Source organism: Cebus imitator, unplaced genomic scaffold (genome assembly GCF_001604975.1).
Source record: "Cebus imitator isolate Cc_AM_T3 unplaced genomic scaffold, Cebus_imitator-1.0 Scaffold117, whole genome shotgun sequence".
Classification (NCBI taxonomy): domain Eukaryota; kingdom Metazoa; phylum Chordata; class Mammalia; order Primates; family Cebidae; genus Cebus; species Cebus imitator.
Genome location: NW_016107432.1, coordinates 6,755,032 through 6,777,085, shown reverse-complemented (window position 1 = coordinate 6,777,085; position 22,054 = coordinate 6,755,032). Strand labels below are relative to the sequence as shown.

Genomic DNA, 22,054 nt, shown 5'->3' with positions numbered 1-22,054 from the left:
AAAAAAAAAAAAAAAAAGAAAAAAAAAAGAAACAGAGGTGGGAGTGCTGGCAGGGGCTGCCCAGGATGGAGCGCTCCAGACGAGGGTCCCACGGGTGTTACCCCGAGGCTGCACAGTGTGAGCAAGGAAGGCACTTAACTGGGGGTTCTCCACGCCCCAAGCCTAAGGCAAAAGGAGGAAGATGTTAAATACCGAGCCTGCCTTTATTTCAAACTCTGACATTTTCTTCATCATGGTTTTTTTGCATTAATTTTAATTTTTTAAAGTACTGCATTAAAATAGCATTTATCTCAGCTACTGAGATTTGAGGTACCCCGATAAATTTTGTGCTCTAGGCCAGGGTCTCACTTGCCTCACTGGGGCTCCAGCCCACTTGGGGTCCTGAGACCCCAGGTCTGATGGGTGAGGAGGTGGCCTGCGTAAATGAGCAAACAAATCTCTGACCGACCGTTGGTCGTGGAGTGAGAGGATTCAGGCTCAGGGTGAAATGCACCAAGGTCCCAAGGCTGGGAGAACGTGGCATTTGGCTGTGAGTTCTGGCTGTCCACAGAGCTCCTGTCTTCTCCCCTAACCTTCTGCTCTCGCACAGGTCAGGATTTTACTGGAATGGCGTGGCCGTCTTTCCCAAGCCGCCCCCAGATGGGGTGTACCCCAACATGAGTGAGCCCGTCACCCCAGCCAACATCAACCTCTATGCTGAGGCCCTGGTGGCCAACGTGAAAGAGAGAGCCGCCTGGTTCCGGACACCCCACGTCCTCTGGCCCTGGGTAAGGCAGAGTCCCAGGCCCTATGTCCTCAACACAGCCCAGGGAGCACTGTGCAAGGCCTGGCCCCTGCACCGAAGGCCACCCTATCCAGACCGACCAGACAGCCATGCTCAGCCCAGTGGCTCCATCCTCCTTCCCTGCAGACCCCTGGGCCTCTCCCACTCTGCCAGCCCCTCCCCCACCTGGAAAAGCATCCTCACCCAACTGGCTTCTCTAGCTCCCACTCAGCTTTCCTCCCCGCCTGGGCCGGAAGCCTGGCTCCCTGCTGGGGCACTGCATTCCTTAGAGCATGCTGAGCCTCATTTGCCTCCGCTATAAAGTGGGGATGGTGGCAGCAAACTTGATGAGAGTCGAAGGGCTCCCAGGAAGCCAGTGCCTGGCATGTCATCGCCATCATCACAGCTCACCTTTAGTGAGCACCTACTGTGTGCTGGGCACTGCTCCATGGGATATGTTTGTCTCATCCATCTAATTTGCACCACTGGGCCTAGCAAGCAGGCTGGTAACCCATTTCACAGTTGTGGGAACCAAGCCCAGAGAGGTTAAGGAATTTTCCTGAGGCCACAGAGTTCCTTAGCAGGGTGGCTAGGAAGGGGTGGAATTTGTGTTCAGACCCAGTTGGGCAGGCCCCACAGCTGGACTTCTTCATCCATGACTGCCCTTTTGAAGGCAAGCTTAAGGTCAGTAAGTGACTCATGGTTATTATCATGGTTATTAATAATTATATCAATTATAATGGTTTGGATAAGTAGTAGCACTGATGGACCTTAAGAGATGTCCAGGGCCAGGGGCGGTGGTTCATATCTATAATCTCAGCACTTTGGGAGGCCAAGGCAAGCAGATCACCTGAGGTCAGGAGTTCGAGACCAGCCTGGCCAACATGGTAAAACCCTGTCTCTACTACCCCAAAACCTAAAATGCAATAAAATAAATAAATGGAAAAAAAAAAAAAAAGTCAAGAAACAATAGATGTTGGTGAGGCTGTGGAGGAATTAGTTTAGCTATTGTGGAAGACAGTGATTTCTTCTTTCTCCTTTGCACTGTTATTATTATGCAAATTAAATCCTTATACATTGTATTCTTATCAAACAAAAAAAAAATTAGACAGGCATGGTGGTGCAGGCCTGTTATCCCAGCTACTTAGGGAGGCTGAGGCAGGAGAATTGTTTGAACCCAGAAGGTAGAGGTTGCATGAGCTGAGATTGAGCCACTGTACTCCAGCCTGGGTGACAGAGTGAGACTCTGTCTCCAAAAAAAAAAAAAAACAAAAGATGCCCAGGGGATTCTGCTATGGGAGCCAGTTTTTGGACAGTGGGAAGTCAGCCAGCAGGAGATGGTATTGAGCCCCCTTTCCCCACACCCAGCCGGGCGAGCGCTCTGCTCCCATGGCACAGGGTGTTTCTTCTGTGTCCCCGCAGGGATGTGACAAGCAGTTCTTCAATGCCTCGGTGCAGTTCGCCAACATGGACCCGCTGCTGGACCACATCAACAGCCACGCTGCCGAGCTCGGCGTCTCAGTGCAGTATGCCACGCTGAGCGACTACTTCCATGCCCTGCATGCTCTCAATGTCACCTGGCGTGTCCGCGATCACCATGACTTTCTGCCCTATTCCACAGGTACAGCCTTCCAGGGGCTGGGGTGGCAATTTGGTGGCAGGGAGGGGACAGTCCATGTACCCTCTGCCCACCACATTGTCTGCTCAGCACTGTTCTCCAAGCCCTCGAGAAGTGCCAGGCAGGTGCTGTGTGGGGTGCAGGAGCAGAGACTGGCCCCCACCTGCTCACTCCACCCGGACATCCTGGCCGCCATATGTACCACTTGGTTCCCACGGGGTTCAGCCTCTCACCGGTGCCCACGCATGCCATTTCCTGCCTCTGGCCTTTGCGCAGGCGGTGCCTCCTGCTGGGAGCGGCCTCCACCACCTTCTCTTCCTGCCTGAGTTCCACATACGCCTCCTCCAGGAGGCCCTTCCTGAGGCTGAGGCTGACTCAGGCTTCCTTTCCCTGCATAGGCATCACAGTCATTACTGGGCAGCTCCTGTGCCTCACGCCTGTGTCCTCAGGCCAGAACTGGGCTGGCCACCAGCAGCACAGCCTGAGAGCTAGGAGGGCTGGCTGGGAGTGAGCCTCTACTCCCTGGCCGTGTGTAAGTCATGAAACCACCCTGCCCCCAAAGGGGGACATTCGTGGTGCCTTGTCCATAGATAGGGTTGCTGTGAAAATTCAGTGAGGGGAAGTACTCTCAGCTTCCTGCCCAGCGCGGAGGCAGGACCCAGCAGGTGTCCTAGCTCTCTGTGTGCTGCTGTCACAGAATGCCACAGAATGGATCATGGACGAGGAAGAGAAGTGTCTTTGACTCACAAGTGTAGAGGCAGGAAGTCCAAGCTGGAGAGCCGGTGTCTAGAGCCTTCTTACTGCACCACGCGTGGCTAAAGGCAGAGTGCAGAAGAACAGCCAGACAAGGGGGCTGAACTCACTTTTCTAACAATCCCAGTCCCACGACAATGACATTAATCTGATCGTGAGGGCAGAGCCTTCGTGGCCTAATCAATTCTTAAGCATCCCACCTCTTTATATGGTCACAGTAGCAATTACATTTTAACATGGGCTTTGGAGGGGCTTTCAAACCTTAGCATGTTGCCTCCAAAGAGATGCCACAGATGGACTCCAACCATAGGGCTCATTCTGGCCTGGGCACTGCCTTGACTCACCCGTGACCTGGGCTAGTCCTGCCTCTCTGGGCCCCAGCCTCCAGGGCTGCATAGTCGCAGGCCCCTGCTGTTGACACCAGGTTGGAGGCAGGTGGGGCAACACACAGGGGTTGGGGGATGCACATGGATGTGGGCGTGGTTGTAGTCAAAGCAGGAGAGGTACATTAATGTGAGCATGGCTGATGGTGAGGTGGGTGGGGTGGTGAGTGTGGGTGCAGCTACATCTAGTGGGTAGGGATATACCCAAGTCAGGTTGGGTGTGGGTCTGACCAGGTGGGCGTGGTGTCCACGTGGGCATGGTGTCGTGATGACAGCTGACGCTGTGGAGCCCCTGCGAGACTGAATGGAATTGGGCCCCACCACCCACCCTCAACATGGCTGCAAAGCCGTGGAGGATCCCATCTGACCCGCAGGCAGTGGCCTGTCCTCTGGGCCACGTGACCACCGCTCCCAGTCTGGTGCAGGACTAGTGGGGGAAGAACAGGGAATCAAAGCAACTCTGGGCACATCCCAGACCCCGAGGAGCAGGAAAGCAGAAACAATAGGAAGCCGCCTTCTGGGACGGACAGCCACTCCCGGGAAGGTTCAGACCCTGCGTCCTGCATGGTCCTGGGCATCCCCCTACTCTCTGTCCTGCATCAGGACAGTGGCTCCCTGGGGGTCTCTGAGCCCTTGCCTCCCCTACCATCCATCCTCCCTGGACAGCCAGAGAATGCATGCCTGGCCTGGCCTCCCCATGCCCACGTCACACACGAAGGCCTCTGCACGGTCAAGACCCTTCTCAGTGGGCTCCCACCCACCTTGCTCCTCCTTTTCCCTCCCTGGGTCTCCCAGACCCTCTCTAGACACCAGCTCTCCACCTTGGACTTCCCGCCTCTACACTTGTGAGTCAGAGACACTTATTTTCCTCTGTCCTGGGTTTCCTAGGCACGCTGGGCTTGCCTCCAATTGCCATCCATCAGCACCCCACCTGCCCCACCTGCCCCACCTGCCCCAGCGCAGCCTGCCTCTCCCACCCTGCCCAGGCCCTTTCCAGGGCTTTCTGGCCAGTTCCTGGTCTGGCTGTGGGAGAAGCCCTAAATTGGGAGCTGCACACCTGGGATCACTGCCTGCCCAGACTGCCTCCTTGGGTGAGCCTGGTAGAGGCCACCTCTGCGGCCCCAGCTTCTCAGCTCTTCCAGGGCTGGAGCTTGGTGGACTTCTGGGCCAGCCCGTCTCAAACTCACTGTCTTCCCTTGTCTCCCAGAACCTTTCCAGGCCTGGACAGGCTTCTACACGTCCCGCAGTGCACTGAAGGGGCTGGCCCGGCGAGCCAGCGCCTTGTTGTATGCCGGGGAGTCCATGTTCACGCGCTACATGTGGCCAGCCCCCCGCGGGCATCTGGACCCCGCCTGGGCCCTGCAGCAGCTCCAGCAGCTTCGCTGGGCCGTCTCCGAGGTAACACCACACTTAGCCACAGTGGCAGGATTCCCATGCTGTGCTCCGTCCCTCCCTTGTCCTAGCCAAGCCTCCCAGCCCTGGGGCACTAGAGGCCACAGTTTACAGAGGGGAAACTGAGGTTTCCTTTGGTTACAAGGCTGGCGCATGGTGAACCCAGGCCAAGGCTGGGACCACAGCCTGATCCATCCAGCTGGTGGCCTCGTTAAGTTTTATAGTAGTTTATCAAGAGGGATAAAGGACAATGTGGTGTGGCATTTGTGTCTGACAGCCCTGCCTGCTTCCAAATCTTGACTCAGCTGTGTGATGTCAGGCACATGACTCCACGCCCACTCGAGACCTAATTCCCTCCTGTACAATGAGAATGACGAGCTTGCCCAGGAGGACGGTGGGGCGATTGGGTGTGCTGATGTGCACAGCCTGCTTGGCATGGTGGCTGGCAAATAGCCAGTTCATGAGCTTCTGTCTCCACCCATTCCCCACTGTACTGAAAGCTGAGACCCGAGACAGCCTGCAACTTGTCCTCAGTCACCTATCCAAAACAGCGTCACGCCAGCCATGACACTGTAACAGTTCGCTAAGAGGAATTGCTGGCAGAACATGTCATTGTGTTGTGGGAGAAATGAGGTGACTTTAGGGCCTGTCAGAGCAGGGGGTCCAGAGATGGAGGGCAGGGGCTCCCACATGGGGAGGAAACGTTGGTCAAGCCCATCAGCTTCTCTGGCCTCAGTTCCCTCTTCTGTAAAATGGCGGGGACTCCCCACTTCTCCACTGGCACCTGGCAAGCCAGAACGAGAGCCAGCACCTAGTAGGTGCCTTGTGGGTGCCTCGCAGAGTCAGGTCCTAATCCTGTTCTTCCTCCTCCCCTGGGGGTTGCCACAGGTCCAGCACCACGATGCCATCACTGGGACTGAGTCCCCCAAGGTGAGAGACATGTACGTGGCGCACCTGGCCTCGGGGATGCTGGCCATGCGCAAGCTGATGGCGTCCATCGTCCTGGACAAGCTCCGGCCCCAGGAACCCACGGCGGCCAGCTCCGGTGAGCCAGGCCCTGCGGGGAGGCTGTGGCCCCTTTGTGAAGGGAGAACCTGGGTGGGTCAAGGGAGGGGTCAACCACCCCAGTTTCAGACTCTGAGTCCGTATCTCCCAGGTCACCCTACCCCACGGTGAGAGCTCGGACAGGTGGCTTCCGTCCTCCCAGCCTCTTTGCTCGTCAGTGCAGTGAGGAAGGGTTGGTGATGTTACAAGAAGAGCCAGAAATAACAGCTAACATGTTTTGAGCATTTACTAAGCTCAAAATACCCTTCATGCAGTGTTGAATGTAATGCCTCACAAAATCTGTACAAAATAGGAACGGCTACTGTCCTCATTTTACAGCCAAGGAAACAGATTCCAGTTATGTGCTAGCCCAGGGCCACTCGGGTAGGAAGGAGCACAGCAGGGATTGAACCTGAACCTGGTGCTGCCCAGCCTTGCAGAGAGGACTCCAGTGTCCTCAGGGGTCCGGTCCTTTCCTGGCTCCTGGCGCTCCCTCCCGAATGCCGCTTTGCTGAGATCACAGCAGGACAGCCGTGGGACCAGCCTCTTTGACTGTGGGGCTTCCCGTGTGTAGAGTGACTGATTGATCGCATGCCAGTGTGCCTGGGACTGAGGGGTTTCAAACTTGGGAAGATCCTGGGCAGATGAGGACAGGTTGGTGGCCCTCCGCCCACATGGGACTTGTGAATAGGCCCCCAGGTCCCACCCTGGCGTGCACTTGGTTATCTTGCGCTGGCTTCCTTTTGTTTGTTGAGACAGGGTCTCACTCTGTCACCCAGGCTGGAGTGCAGTGGTGCCAATCACGGGTCACTGCTGCCTTAAACTCCCGGGCTTCAGCAATCCTCCCACCGCAGCCTCCCAAGCAGCTGGACTACAGGCATCCCCCACCATGCCTGGCTCATTGTTTTGTTTTTATTTTTCTTTTTGGAGAGACAGGTTCTCGCCCTGTTGCCAGGATGGTCTCTAGCTCCTGGGCTCAAGCAGTCCTCCCACCTTGGTCTCTCAAAATGCTGGGATCACAGGCATGAGCCGCTGCGCCTGGCCGTCCTGTACTTCTTGGTGTCCCAGCTCTGGCCTGCCCACTGCCCTAGCACCCGATGTGCCCTTCCCCTCCCATCTCTGTCTGTGTACAATCCTATCCAACCCGCAGACCCTGGAAGGCCCCCTGGCCTCAGGAATACCAGCCAGGTGGAAGAGACAGTGGCAGAAAGGGAGCTCTCAGTTGGGGTCTGCCTTCACTGCCAGGTGGGGCCATTGAGGAGCTGTCATTCCAGTGAACACTCAGGGGAGGCTTCCCTAAGCTGTGACTAGGTAGAGAAGAGGAGGAAAGGTGTCCCAGGAAAGGTGTCCCCGGCAGAGGGAACAGCACAGGCAGAGGCAGGGAGGCTGGAAGTGTGTGCTGGGTTCAGGGATCCAGGAGTTCTCAGGTGTGGCCAGAGCGCACACACATGGGATGGTAGGATGGAACAGAGAGGCCAGGTGCTCATCACAGGGGCCTCAAAGGCCAGGGTAGGCAATGGACTTGACCCTCTGGGCTCCAGAGAATTATCTGGTGGCTCACGGTGCCCAGCACTCAAAGTTTTGGAGCCAGGCCTTAGAAGCTGGGTCACCTTGGGCAGGTGGCTGGACTTCTCTGGACCTGTTTTCTTACCAGTAAAATGGGCTGATAGAGATGTGTGAGGAACAAATAGAACCTCAGTTCTCCAGAGCGACAAGGACACCTTATGTTCCGAGCTCCCCCGCCTGCCCTGCCCTGGAACCCAGACTGCAGCCCTGAGCAGAACGGCAGAACGTAGCCCACACTGTGTGTGCGGGAACCACCTGCTTACCTGCCCCCTTCCTGGCTCCCCTGGCAGTTCTGGAGGGCTGGGTCCCACCTGCCTCAGTTTCCCTCGTACTGAGGGACACCTAGGGATACCACATGAGTCACGTGGTGCAAAATCTCTTCTCTGTGTGCAGGTGCACGGCCTACAGGACACTTTGCATCGGTCTACAACCCGCTGGCCTGGACAGTCACCACCATCGTCACCCTGACTGTTGGTTTCCCTGGAGTCCAGGTCACAGATGAGGCAGGCCACCCGGTACCCACACAGGTATGGACACAAAATCCTACGGAGGGGCAGTGGCTGCCTGCCAAACCTGCTCTGGGCCGGGCACATTGCCTCTTCTGACCCTGCAAGAAGGCCTGACTGCCTCTGTTTTACAGAAGAGGAAACTGAGGCTCTGAGAAGCAAAGGGTTTTTTATTTTTCCCAGCACCACCCAATCCTCCACTTTTCTGACACCAACTGACTGTCCTAAAATCAATTCATTCGTGAACTAAGTACCTGGAGAGAGCCCAGGCCTCACAAGTGAGGGGCTCAGTCTCACAAGACCCCTCATTTCAGACACAGACACAAATGGGGTTCCCAGGCTACCACACTTGTGTCCTGCTGACTGAATTCTGGGGTTTCCATGATACACACACCCCTGATAATTCACTAGAATGACTCAGAACTCAGGCAAGCGCCATACTTACCATGACAGTCTCATTAGAAAGGGTACAACTGGCCAGGTGGAGCGACTCACACCTGTAATCCCAGCACTTTGGGAGGCTGAGGCAGGTGGATCACCTGAAGTCAGGAGTTCAAGACCAGCCTGGCCAACGTGGTGAAATCCTGTCTGTAACTAACATACAAAAATTAGCCAGGCATGGTGGCACACACTAATAATCCCAGCTACTTGGGAGGCTGAGGCAGGAGAATCATTTGAACCTGGAAGGTGGAGGTTGCAGTGCTCCGAGATCATGCCACTGTACTCCAGCCTAGGTGACAAATTGAGATTCCATCTCAAAAAAAAAAGAAAAGGTACAACTTAGGGATAGCTGTGGGGAGCACTGGCGAGGTGAGGCAGGGAGGGCCAAGCGTCCCAACCCTCTAACCTGGGCTCAATGCCTTGGGAGCAGCCCCATCCTGAAGCCACCTATGGGCCCTGCTCAAAGGCACCTCAACAGCGTAGGCTCAGATGAGGTTGGAAGGGGCTATGAACTTTGGAAGACACTCCTGCCACTCAGGAAGTTCAGTGGGTTTAGGAGCTCTGTGGCAAGAACTGGAGAAAAAGACCAAATCTATAATGTTTATTGTACCATACAGTCCCCAAGGTCACACAGCTGGGAGGTGGCAAACTCCCAACCTCCAGACCTTGGTGGATCAAAAGCCATAGTAGAGTGAAAGTGTGACAGCCCGCCCTTGTAGGAAGACACCACCCAGGAACACACAGCCATTGAGGGCGCTTGGATCCACCCAGCGGACTGATGCTGGGTTTGGAGAGCCAATGTGGCCAGAAGTGGAGGGCCATCTGTGTCATCATCCCTGCCATCTGCTCGAGGACTCGGAAGCTGCTGAGACTAAGGGACTGGTCAGAGTCCCCCAGTGAGGGAGAGGTGGGGCAAGCTCCATGTTCAGGCCCCACCAGCTGTGAGCTGAGCCTTCCCCTGCACCCAGGCCGGGCACCGTGCCCAGCATCAGTGCGGTCACAGTCTGCCTTGGCTGCTATGAAAAGGATCGTAGGCTACGTGGCTTGAACAACAGACATTTATTCCTCACAGTTCTGGATGCTGGAGTCTAAGATCGAGGTGCCAGCATGGCCGGGTTCTGGTGAGGGCCTCTTCCTGGTTGCCATCTTCCTGTGTGTCCTCACAAGAGGCCGAGGGAGCTCTCTGAAGTCTTCTTTACAAGGGCACTAATCCCATTCTTGAAGGCCACACCCTTCTGACCTAATCACTTCCCCAAAGCCCCACCTCCTAAATGATGACTTGGAATCTGGACGTCAGCCATTTGTAGGGACACAGAGATTCAGTCCATGGCATCACTCATGCCAAGGAGGACTTAGGAAATGCCATCAGCTGTTTGACTGTTGTGCCCTGACTGCACTTTAAAAAAAAACTTTAGTGTCAATTTTCCTTTTTTTTTTTTTTTTTGAGGCAAAGTGTCTGCTGTGCAGGCTGGAGTCTGGAGTTCAGTGGCACAATCACAGCCCACTGCAGCCTCGACCTCCCAGGCTCAGGCAATTCTCCCACCTCAGCCTCCCGAGTAGCTGGGACCACAGGCACACACCACCACACACCGCTAATTTTTGGTAGAGACAGGGTCTCACTATGTTGCCCAGGCTGGTCTCAAACTCCTGGCCTCAAGTAATCCTCCCACCTCAGCCTCTGAAAGTATGGCAGGAACCCCTGCACCTGGCCTATTCACGCTCCTGTTCACTGGGCCCGCTTGTATGGGCCGATCCCTAGAAGGGCTTCAAGTGTGGGAAGCTTTCCCTCACTCCCCTGCCTTTGGGGATGTTTGTGATCTAATATGAATTTCCACACTGGCATGTGGGAAAGTCTTCAGGAGTCTTAATGGAGTGCTTTAATGGAGGTGCCGATGTAGGGGTGGGACTGGACTGCCTCTGTCCACACCACCCAGACACCCCACATGAGTCAGGCCAACTCCATTCCAGAGGGCGCCAGACATGCCACCCAGCTGACCCTTCTTGGGGAGGTGGAGGACGGGCTAACATCACTCGTTCACTCGGCAAAGCCCCCAAATGCCCATCCTGGGCCCAGCCCTGGGCTGAGTGCTGGGTCCCTGGACCTGAGCGAGGCCAGGCCCCACCCCAGGACACAGACATGGATGTGGCAGTGTGGAGTGGTGACTCAGGAGCCAGGGGAGGGGCCCTCGGCTGGAACTGAGACTGAGGAGGAGTTTGTCCAGCACCGGGAGAGGTGTAGGGAGCTTATGGGTCTTTGCAGACCCCCGCACACCCTTCCCCACCCAGATGCAGCGTCTGTTAAGAGTAGATTGCCTCGGGCTGGGCGCGGTGGCTCAGGCCTATAACCCCAGCACTTTGGGAGGCCAAGGCAGGCGGATCATGAGGTCAGGAGATCGAAACCATCCTGGCCAACATGGTAAAACTCCATGACTACTAAAATACAAAAATTAGCTGGGCATGGTGGTGCGCACCTACAGTCCCAGCTACTTGGGAGGCTGAGGCGGGGGAATTGTTTGAACCTGAGAGGCGGAGATTGCAGTGAGGTGAGATCCCGCCACTGCACTCCAGCCCACGTGACAACAGAGAAAGACTCCTTCTCAAAAAAAAAAAAAAAAAAAAAAGTAGATTCCCTTGACACACATTTCTGGAGCTCCTACTGTGTGTCAGGCCCTGTTCTGGGTGCCGGAGCTGGGGTACTAACCAAACAGACACAAATCCCACTGCCTGGGGCGTCTCTTCCCATGGGAGAGACAGGTGATAAATAAAGTAAGAAAAATATGGACTATGATAGATGATGATCACCGTGAGGCGGACAGTCACTAGAGCAAGTTGCAAGGGCTGGGACACATTTTAAATAGGTGGGCCAGGCCGTATCAATGCAGGATCGGGCAAACAGAACAGGCGTCTGCTGTATTTGGGATAAAGGCTGGGTTGAGGGGCATGTACACTATTATTGTGCTTGCTAATAGGGTCCCCCAAAAAGGCCTCTCCACAGGGGTACAGGAACTGAGTGGGCCCACTGCCCTCCTCCAGCCTCCCTCCCCAAATGAGACACCTCAGCGGTGAGTGGAAGCCAGGAGGGTTAACCTGGAAAAGTCCCTCCCTATGGGGATGAGAGGATGGGGGGACGGCTCCTCCCAGGAGAAGGCAGTCCAGGTGGAGGGCACAGCGTGGCACAGGCTCAGAGGCAGGAAAGGGCAGGAGTGTCAGGAAGGAAGCTTGGTGATGCCGGAGCCCCAGGGGCCAGAGGAGAGAACGAGGTGGCCCTGGGGAGGAGGCTAGGTTCCAGAGGAGGCTTCCTTCCCCGATTGCAGCAGACAAGGGTCTCAAAAAGCTCACCCTGGTTGCTGCGGTGGATGGGTGGTGGGGACAGCAGTGAGGATGCTGGGCAGTTATCTAGGGAGGGGCCACAGGGAAGGGAGATGAGAGGCTTCAGGAAGACAGTGGGGGGCGGGGGCCTTGGTGGAGGATGGGGGTGGCTGGAGGGTGAGGGATGGGTGCCTGGGGGATGGGGAAGGGGAGTGGCTGGGGGATGGGATGACTAGGGGGTGGGGTAGAGAAGGCTGGACAGCAGGGAGCAGAAGGTGCAGGGTATGTGCTGGAAGGGCCATTGCTGGATGGGGATGCTGGGGAGAGCAGGTGGGAGTGGGATGGGGTAGCTGGTGAGGTCAGCTGTGGACATCCAGGTGGAGGTGTCAAGAAAGAAGCTATATGCATGGGTCTCAGGTTCCAGAAGAGGTCAGTGGATTTGGGTTTAGATTTGGGGGTCATCACTTTTGGTTGATGAAGGATGACTAAAGAAGCTGGGGGTGTTCAGGAGCTCCCAGTTCAGGAGCTGGGAGTAAGAGAAGCTTTGGGGACCCCAAGAACCAGCCATCTTCAGGTCCCTGAAAGGTTTTCCCAGGACCGATGTGATTTGTGGGGGTCCAAGAGGAGAAAGCCAGAACTGGGGGTAGGGAGGGGAACTCAGCACGGTCTGAGAGAGGAAAGACACTGCTGCCTCAGCAGGTCGTGAACAACCCAGTCCAGGTGTGTGAGCTGACATTTACAAGTCCCATCCTGCTGACCTCGCAGATCCAGAACTCAACAGAGATCCCATCTGCATACGACCTGCTTATCCTGACCACAATCCCAGGCCTCAGTTACCGGCACTATAGCATCAGACCTGCCGCAGGGGCCCAGGAGGGCACCCAGGAGCCAGCTGCCACTGTGGCCAGCACCCTTCAATTTGGCCGCAGGCTGAGGAGACGCACCATCCATGCGGGCAGGCGCTTGGTTCCTGTGGCAAATGACTGCTACATTGTGCTGCTCGACCAGGATACCAACCTGATGCACAGCATCTGGGAGAGGTAAGGTACAGCCATTGCTGTCTATGAGGCACAGGCATGCCTGGAGCCTGGGTGTGTCAGGCCCCTACCTGGATTCTCCATTTGCTCACTTGCCTCAGGGAAGGACAGATGGTGGTGAAGCCCCTTCCTGCTATTATGATTTTTAATTCTAGAAGTGTGAGCCTGGGCCAATGCAGGAAAGGCTCTCATACTTTTCCATTCCAGGGCTGTTGATCCATAGAAAAAAAATGAGCATCGAGGTACTCACTCTGGGAAAAAAAAATAATTATTGTTACCCACTTTTTTTTTTATTTAGAGAAACGTAAAATCTCTATTCAGTGAATAGTGATACTGTCTTTAAAACAGGAAGAGACTTTCAAATTCATCTAGTCCCACCCACCCACCTGTCTACTTACCCATCTAATCACCCACCCCCTCATCCACCCACCCAGCTATCTAGCCATCTATCCATCCACCCAATTATCCACCCACTCATCCATCCACTTACCTATCCATCTGCCTACCCACCCATTCATCATTCATCCATCTACCCACCCACCTATGTACCTACCGATTCATCCATCCCTCCACTCACCCAACCAACCACTCATTCATGTATTCAGCAGCTATTTGTGGACATCAGAGAGGGCAGCTGACCTCCCAGGAAAGTCCTCTTGGCTGGTTTGCTTTTCCTCAGGCCACATCGGTGCAGTCTTCATCAGGCCCAGCTGCCTCTGCCAGAACACCCACGTTGTCTCCTGATGTGACCTCCTAACCGAGAGGAGTACATGGCAGAAAGTTAGGGGACAGGAAATGGGAGGGGGAGACAAGAAGAGGAGGGAGAGAGGAAAGGAGAGGGTGTTTGTGCTGAGATGGGTGTCAGGGAAGAGCTCAAGGTCACTGTCAGCAGTTCTCCGCCCACAGAGCTCCAGGACTTCTCTTGAAATGGGGCCCCAGTCAAGTCTGCCCTCATGTTCCCCCAGGGGCTCCTGAGGGAAGGGGGGCAGGTGCAGGGGTGACAGCGGCCAGCGTGGGTGGCTGGCAAGGGGGGACTTGGGCAGAGGAGCTGCAGAAATGGGGGAAACCACAGCATAGTCCCAGCCTGCCAGGTTAGGCCAGGAGAGGCAGAGTGTGTGCCCTGCCCCTTCCTCGCTCAGGCCCCCGCCCCGGCTGTAAATGCCCCTTAGGGCAGCCCACGGATGCCACATGCCTAAGCCAAGGTCCACCTGTCATTTCCATCGCTGGAGCTCAGGCCGTCCTGTCCTGTTCGTGGCCCTGTCTGTCTCTCTTCCTTTTGAACTCCAGTGAGGACAAAGGAGTTCTTATTAGGTTCCCAAAACCCCAGCAGGGGTAAGCCTTGCAAAACCAGTGCCTGCCACCTGGGCAGAAAGGAGGGGCTGTTGGAACTCAGAGCAGGGGCCATCTGGAGACAACACCTGAGGCCAAGTCTCAGACCTTGAAGGGCGTGGTGGGGGGCCCCCGGACCTGGAGACCACCTGTGCAGAGACTTGGGGTGGGAAGCTAGGTATGCAGGCACCAGCCCCGGGGGAAGTTTGGATCGAGGGGAGCACTTTTCTTCCTTACATAACAGCTTGACAGATGCACCTCACGTACCACACAATCCACCCATCTCAAGTGGGCGAGTCAGTGGTTTCTGGCGTGTTCACAGAGTTGTGCAGCCATCACCACAATCAATTTTAGAACATTTCCATTACTCCAGAAAGAAACCTCATGCCGTTTAGCAATCACTCCCCATCTTCCGCTCCCCCATGGGCCCTGGCCATCCTAGTCTATTTCTGTCTATGTGGATTTGCCTGTTCATACAAAATGTGGTCCTTTTGCAACTCACTTCTTTGACTTTGCATATTTTTTTCCTTTTTTTTTTTTTTTTTGGAGAGAGTCTCACTCTGTCATCTAGGCTGGAGTGCAGTTGCACAATCATGGTTCACTGCAGCCTCAACCTCCTCCGGAGCTCAAGTGATCCTCCCACCTCAGCCTCCTGAGTAGCTGGGACTACATGTGTGTACCACCACACCCAGCTAATTCTTGTATGTTTTGTAGAGACGGGGTTTCTTCATGTTGCCCAGTCCAATCTTAAACTCCTGAGCTCAAGCGATCGCCTCCCTCAGCCTCTCAAAGTGCTGGGATTACAGGTGTGAGCCACCATGCCCAGCCCACGTAGCATGTTTTCAAGGTTCATCGGCACTGCAGCACCTCGTTCCTTTTCATGGCTGAATACTATTCCACCGCATGTAGGTACCACATTTTGTTTATCCATTCTTTAGTTGATGGACATTTGGGTTGTTTCTACTTGTTAGCTACTATCAATAGTGCTGCTCTGAGCATTCATGTACAACTTTGTGTGGACATACATTTTTGTTCTCCTGGGTACATAGCCAGGAGTAGAATTACTCGGTCATAAGCTAAGTCTATGTTTAACTCTTTGAGGAACTGCCAGACCGTTTTCCAAAGCGGCTGCACCATTTTCTGTTCCTCCCAGCAGCAGATGAGGGTTCCGATTTCTTCACATCCTCGCCTACACTTGTTATTTTCTGTCTTTTCAATTATAGCCATTCTCGTGGGCGAGAAGTGGCATCTCATGACGGCTTTGAATTGCATTTCCCTGCTAACTAATGATGGTGAGCATCTCTTCATGTTCTTGCTGGCCACTGACATATCTGCTGTGGTGAAATGTGTCTTTAGATCCTTTGCTTATTTTTAAATTGGCTTGTCTTTTATTATTGAGTTGTAAGAGTTCTTTATATATTCTAGCTACAAGTCCTATGTCGGATTTAAGATTTGCAAATCCCTCCTCCCGTTCCGTAGCTTGTCTTTTTACTCTTTTTGTGGCCCCAGGGGAGCTTTTTAAAAGGACGCTGGAGGCAAGGGGTGCAGGGCCAGAGGCCCAATTCTTCTCTTTCTCGCCTTCCACAGGCACTCAGTAGAGCCCTCCTCGGCCTGCCTCCCTCTCCTTCCCCACCCTGACCACGTTCCCACGGAGAAGTGGGTGCGGAGGCCGTCCACCTCATTGTCCACCCACAGCCAGGCCAGACTCACGTACAAATACATCACTTGTGCATTTGCTTTGGCCAAACATTGCATTTTACAATTAAAATATTTGGACTGGGCGCAGTGGCTCATGCCTGTAATCCAGTGCTTTGGGAGGCCAAGTCAGGTGGATCACCTGAGGTCAGGAGTTTGAGACCAACCTGACTCCATGGTGAAATCCTGTCTCTACTGAAAATAAAAAATTAGCCGGGTGCGGTGGCACATGCCTGTAATCCCAACTACTCAGGAGGCCGAGGCAGGAGAATCGCTTGAACCCCGGAGGTGGAAGTTGCAGTAAGCTGAAATCATGCCATTGCACTCCAGCCTGGGTGACAGAGTGAGACATGGTCTCAAAAAATTTAAAAAAAAAAAAAACTTGGCCCCTCCTACTCTTCTCCCGTCCTCTGTCCTAACACGAGCATCCTAATGGAAGAGAGGGAGCACAGAACTGGGAGTTGGGGCTGAACTGGAGTTCTGGCTTGCACACTGCCTAGATTTGTCATGTCGGGTGCGTGATGTCTCAGCCTCCATCCTCGGGGTCCTCGGGAATGGGAGGGGTTCATAGTCCCTACCCGTGGGGGTTGGGAGAATTTAAGGAGGTGAAGTCAGTGAAGGCCCTCGCCTATAACATGGGGTTTGTACACACTGGTGTCCTGCTGGACAGCTCCAGGTCAGCGTGACAGAAGCCCGTTCCTGTGCTGGTTTCACTTGCAGACCACGGCCTGGGTGAGCCACTTCCACCTCTGGGGGTACCCTGTGCTGATGCTTACGGCCCCTGTCTGCAGGCTCTGTCCCACTCCTCCTTTGTGACCTGCCCTGGGACAAGATGGTGTCTCAGGCCACGCTGGCTGTGGGTGGGGTCTTGGGGCTTCTAGATGAGCCAGGTCTCGTGGCCTCGTGAGTGCTACGCAGGCCACTCAGATGGCATCTGGAGAGAGGGGCTTGCCAGCCTGTGTCTGTGAGAGCTTGTGCAGGGCGAGAATGATTGATGTCTTCTCTCTCCTGCCTCTGCAGACAGGGCAATCGAACGGTGCGCATGACCCAGGAGTTCCTGGAGTACCACGTCAATGGTGATGTGAAACAGGGCCCCATTTCCGACAACTACCTGTTCACACCGGGCAAGGCCGCGGTGCCCGCGTGGGAAGCTGTAGGAATGGAGATCGTGGTGGGACAGCTTGTGACTGAGATCCGGCAGTACTTCTACAGGTGCATCCCCTTGGGGTGACCCCACAGCCTGGCACGGTCTGCGCACATGGGCAGGCAGCTGAGTGAGTGAGGGTCCATCTTTGCTCTGACCCCAGCACCTGGGGTGTGCGTGACACATGGTTTGATGAAGATATGAATTGTTCTGGTGTCTGCCTGCTGGCTGCATTTGCACGTGCTGTGTCTCATTGGTCAGGAGCTAAGTTCAGAGCTGGGAGAGAGACCCACAGACCCTGTGGCCACAGAGCACCTGTTCTTCCATGATCAGAGCAGATGTAAGGCAGGCCCAGCATGGCAGCCCTGTGGTGTCAGGGAACCAGGCTGCTCCCAGCTGCTCGGGGTCCTGGGTGATGCCATTGTCCACATGGCCCAAGAAGGCTCCCTGCCTGCTGGCCCTATCTTGCCCTGCCCACCCTGCCCAAGTGAAGGAAGGGAAGGAAAAAGGAAGCATCTAGAAGGTTCCTGGAGCTTTACTTACTGAGGGTCTCGTCTCCTGCAGGAACATGACGGCCCGGGATTATACATACGCGATCCGCTCCCGGCTCATCCACGTGCCGCAGGACTATGACGGGGAGCTGCTCTGCCACCGCATAGGGCAGGAGTACCGGGCCGGCCCCCTGGAGCTGAACCGCGAGGCTGTCCTGAGGACCAGCACCGACATCAACAGCCAGCAGGTCATCTACTCGGACAACAATGGCTACCAGATGCAGCGGAGGCCTTACCTTCCCTATGTGAATAACAGCATTGCCCGGGTATGCCCTGTGATGCCCACAAGCCACGCTCCCGAGGGCGCCTTTCCCGGGCCCGCTAAGCATCAACTTGTAGAGTAGAGGCCTCCAGTGAGAATTCTTGCTTTGTTTTTTGTTTTTTGGGGGTTTTTTTTGTTTGTTTGTTTTTGCTATTGATGGCATCTCGATCTGGCCCCCAGGCTGGAGTGCAATGAAGCAGTCTCAGCTCACTGCAACCTCTGCCTCCCGGGTTCAAGCAATTCTCTTCCCTCAGCCTCCTGAGTAGCTGGGATTACAGGCACATGCTGCCATGCCCAGCTAATTTTTGCATTTTCAGTAGAGACGGGGTTTCACCACATTGGCCAGGCTGGTCTCGAACTCCTGACCTCAGATCATCTGCCCACCTCTGCCTCCCTAAGTGCTGGGATTACAGGCATGAGACGCTGCACCCAGCGTCTCCAGCGAGAATTCTTTTAAAGCCTGCTGTTCAGGGCTTGAGAGTGCAGGCTGTGAGTCAGACCGGTGTCTGAATTCTGATGCAACCACATACAAGAATGGTGTGTGCTCTGATTTGTGCCTCAGTTTCCTTTCTCATCCTGAGGATTCATGGGATGACCATGGCAAGTGCTTGGCCAGGGCCTGCACCCACGTCAGCTGGGCCGTATGCTCGGAAGCCAGAGAGCTGGTAGCCCAACCCTGGTCTGTTGGTCTCCAAAGTCAGGGTCCTGGCCCCACGCGGCTGCCATGCCTATGGGGAGCGCTCTGGGGTGGCCAGAGGGCAATGCCTGACCTACCTTACCCTTCACCCCAATCACCCCCTTGGGGATGTTTCTGTCTACAGAATTACTACCCCATGGTTCAGTCGGCTTTCGTGGAGGATGCTGAAAGCAGGCTTGTGCTGCTGTCGGAGCGGGCTCATGGCATCTCCAGCCAAGGGAACGGGCAGGTGGAGGTAGGAGGCATGGTCTGTTCCACCGCAGCCCCTCACAGCCTCAACAGGCATGCCCAGGTGCAGGCCACGCCCCTCGGACACCTCCTTCCCGCAGGTCATGCTCCACCGGCGGCTGTGGAACAATTTCGACTGGGACCTGGGCTACAACCTCACGCTGAACGACACCTCCATCGTCCACCCAGTGCTCTGGCTTCTGCTGGGACCCCGGGCCCTCACCACGGCTCTGCACCAGAGGAGCGCACTGGCACTGCAGCACAGGCCCGTAGTGCTGCTCGGAGAGCTGCCCGGTAAAGGGGTGCCCCCCCCAGAGTCCACGTCAGCACTATCCCAGCACCAGCCTGGCAGGGTGGGCCTTGCAAGGGGCTTGTGGGGCAGGAAGGGACCTCAGGGACCTCTAACCCAAGCCCCTCATTTAACAGATGAGCAAACCGAGGGCACATAGTGGCTCACTTAACATCATACAACTAGTAGGTACAGAACCGGGGCTCACCCCTTTCACCATATGCCTCTTCCCTGGGTCCTCTCCATTTTCTTCTCTGATGAATCTTTTCCTTTCTTAATATGATATTATGTCACTACGTCACTTTAGGTCTGGAGGCTCAGCATTTAAAAGACTGGTTTGTTAGCTGGGCGTGGTAGCATATGCCTGTAATCCCAGCCACCCCGGAGGCTGAGGCAGGAGAATCGCTTGAACCTGGGAGGCAGAGGTTGCGGGGAGCCAGGATCGCACCATTGCACTCCAGCCTGGGTGGCAGAGCGAGACTCTGTCTCAAAAATAAAGACAAGTTTGGTCTGAATCTAGGTGTGCTGGCATCAGGTGGGGTGTTTCTAGTCTAATCTGAAGGACTTCATTCTGTACCTGCACTGAGGCTGCTGTACCTCAGCAACCTTGTCGTTCTGTGTCTCTATTGAAGTAGCAGAACATGAGAAACATTAACAATGATTACATTTGAAGACGGTCTTTTGGAGCGGGCTTTAAAACTTCAAGACCTAGATACAGCTTGGTGCCACTCTCTCTAATCCTTAAACTCTTTTCTTTTTCTACCCACCTGCGGAGCTTTTGATTGGCATGTGCTTTTATGATTCTTCCTGCTTTGGATTTAGAGCCAGAACCTTCCCAGGGCAGTAGCAAACAGGCAGGCTGTCACTCGCCCATGCAGCCAGCATATACCGAGCAGTGGCAATGTGCCCGTGCCATACGCCAGAGATGCAGAAAGCAGCCGCTGGCCCCAGAGAGTCTCCATGGGCTGCTGGACAGGAAGGCGTGCTCGCCTAGAGCCAGGATCCAGGGTGGAGAGGGAGCCGTGCTATCAAGGGCCTGGTGTTTCGTGGGTGAGGAGCAGCGTGAGGCCACAAGCTGGGAGGAGGTCAGATACTGTACGAAGACGGTAACTCCATCTGTACACCTGGACTCGGAAGGAGTGAGGGCCGAGGTGCCTTCTGAGCAGAGAGACGAGCAGATGACAGAACAGGTGGAACTGGAGTCCCCAGACCTTGAGTAGAAAACGGGGCTCTGGCCAAGCACAGTGGCTCACGCCTGTAATCCTAGCACTTTGGGAGGGCAAGGCGGGAGGATCACTTAAGCCCAGGAGTTTAAGACCAGCCTGTGAGATCCTGTCTCTACAAAAAAATTTTTTAAATTGGCCAGGGTGGTGGCATGTACCTGTAGTCCCAGCTATTTGGGAGGCTGAGGTGGGAGGATAGTTTGAGCCCAGGAGTCTGAGGCTGCAGTGAGCTCAGCCTGCTGCACTCCAGCCTGCGTGACAGAGCAAGCCCCTATCTCGAAAGAAAGAGAAAGGGAGGGAGGGAGGGAAAAGAGAGAAAAAGAGAAAAAAGAGAGAGAGAGGGAGGGAGAGAAGGAAGGAAGGGAGGGAGGAGGGAGGGCAGGCAGGCAGGCTCTGCAGGAACGTGACACGTTATCTTGAAGAAGCTTTGTACCCTCTGGGCTTTCTTTTCCTGGTCTCTAGTTGGAAATGGCTAGGCTGAGGAGAGTCAGGGTCCTCCCAGGTCCTCCCAGCTCTAAAGTCTATGGTCTGAGCAAAGGCAGGGAAGCCGAAGCCCAGGGCGCCAGGAACGCAGACACTTCGGGCTGGTGCGCAGTAGGCTACCCACAAGGATGTGTGGGAGGTGGCTGGCAGGGCAGAGACACGTAATGTGCAGAGCTGTGAGTGCCAGGAGGAAGAGTTGAGCCCCAAACCCTATCCTCACTCTGTCCATCTGCCTTGCAGGGACTGCCCCGAAGCCCCCAGTACCCCAGCAGCGAGAGGCCGTGACACTGCCCCCGAATCTTCACCTGCAGATCCTGAGCATCCCCGGCTGGCGCTACAGCTCCAACCACACGGAGCACACTCAGAATCTCCGGAAAGGTGAGGTTCTACCAGCCAGGGTTCAGGAAACACCTGTGTTAACCAGGCCATCTCTCCAGGACCTTGAACTCAGTGCTTTCCTTTGAGCCCTGGTCTTCCCATCTGTAAAAAAGGAGCAATGGCAATGAGGCTTTCTGAGTGGGAAAGTCAGGGACAGGACAGGAGATCACATACTTGACGTGGTGAATGACAGCATTGTATCAGTCAGGGTGGCTGGTGTATGCTGTAGTAACAAAGAGCCCCAAATGCCCACGGCCTTAGCAGTATACATTCATTTCTCCCCCATGCTGTGCATCCAGTGGTGTTAGCAGGAAGGGTTTTCTTGCTGTGGCCACCAGAGCCCACGCTGATGGAGGCTGTATTGCAGCACGTGCTTCCTCACTCACTCAGGCAGGAAAAAGCTTCTGCCAGAAGGTACTGCGTCACTTCAGCTCACTTTGCATTGGCCACAGAGGCCACACAACCTCCCCTGACTTCAAAGTGGGCAGGGAAGGAGAGACTGGAGTATATGAGGACATGCCCCATCATGCCTGCAACAGTGGACAAGGATGGAGACATTGCAGCTGGTCTCTTGGTGGGCAGCCTTAGAGTCGGCGGGACCTGGGTGCAAATCCTCGCTCTGCTGTGCACCAGCCATGTGCCTGGGGCACGTGACTGCCCCTCTCTGGGCCTTGGTTTCCTTGTCGAGTGGGGGCTGTGTCAGCTGTCTGACAGGAAGTGTATTAGTCTGTTCTCATGCTGCTAATAAAGACATCCCTGAGTCTGGGTAATGTATGAAGGAAAAGGTTTAATGGATTCACAGTTCCACATGGCTGGGGGCGCCTCACAATCATGGTGGAAGGCAAATGAGGAGCAAAGCTACGTCTTACATGGCAGCAGGCAAGACAGCATGTGCAGGGGAGCTGCCCTTTACTAAACCATCAGATCTCATGATTCACTGTCAGGAGAACAGCACAGGAAAGC

The 22,054-nt window shown here is 55.1% G+C and overlaps 1 protein-coding gene across 1 annotated transcript in view; it reads left to right on the top strand.

Moving 5' to 3' along the window:
- The window catches only part of MAN2B2 (mannosidase alpha class 2B member 2), a 50,684-nt gene that overhangs the window by 23,783 nt on the left and 4,847 nt on the right, over window positions 1-22,054 (top strand). Inside the window, exons 6-16 of the mRNA XM_017539122.2 lie at window positions 590-767; window positions 2,186-2,384; window positions 4,725-4,915; window positions 5,798-5,954; window positions 7,913-8,046; window positions 12,541-12,815; window positions 16,857-17,048; window positions 17,545-17,797; window positions 18,615-18,725; window positions 18,820-19,012; window positions 20,954-21,091. Of these exons, the coding sequence (XP_017394611.1) occupies window positions 590-767; window positions 2,186-2,384; window positions 4,725-4,915; window positions 5,798-5,954; window positions 7,913-8,046; window positions 12,541-12,815; window positions 16,857-17,048; window positions 17,545-17,797; window positions 18,615-18,725; window positions 18,820-19,012; window positions 20,954-21,091 (2,021 nt within the window). The remainder of the gene's footprint in view (window positions 1-589; window positions 768-2,185; window positions 2,385-4,724; window positions 4,916-5,797; window positions 5,955-7,912; window positions 8,047-12,540; window positions 12,816-16,856; window positions 17,049-17,544; window positions 17,798-18,614; window positions 18,726-18,819; window positions 19,013-20,953; window positions 21,092-22,054) is intronic.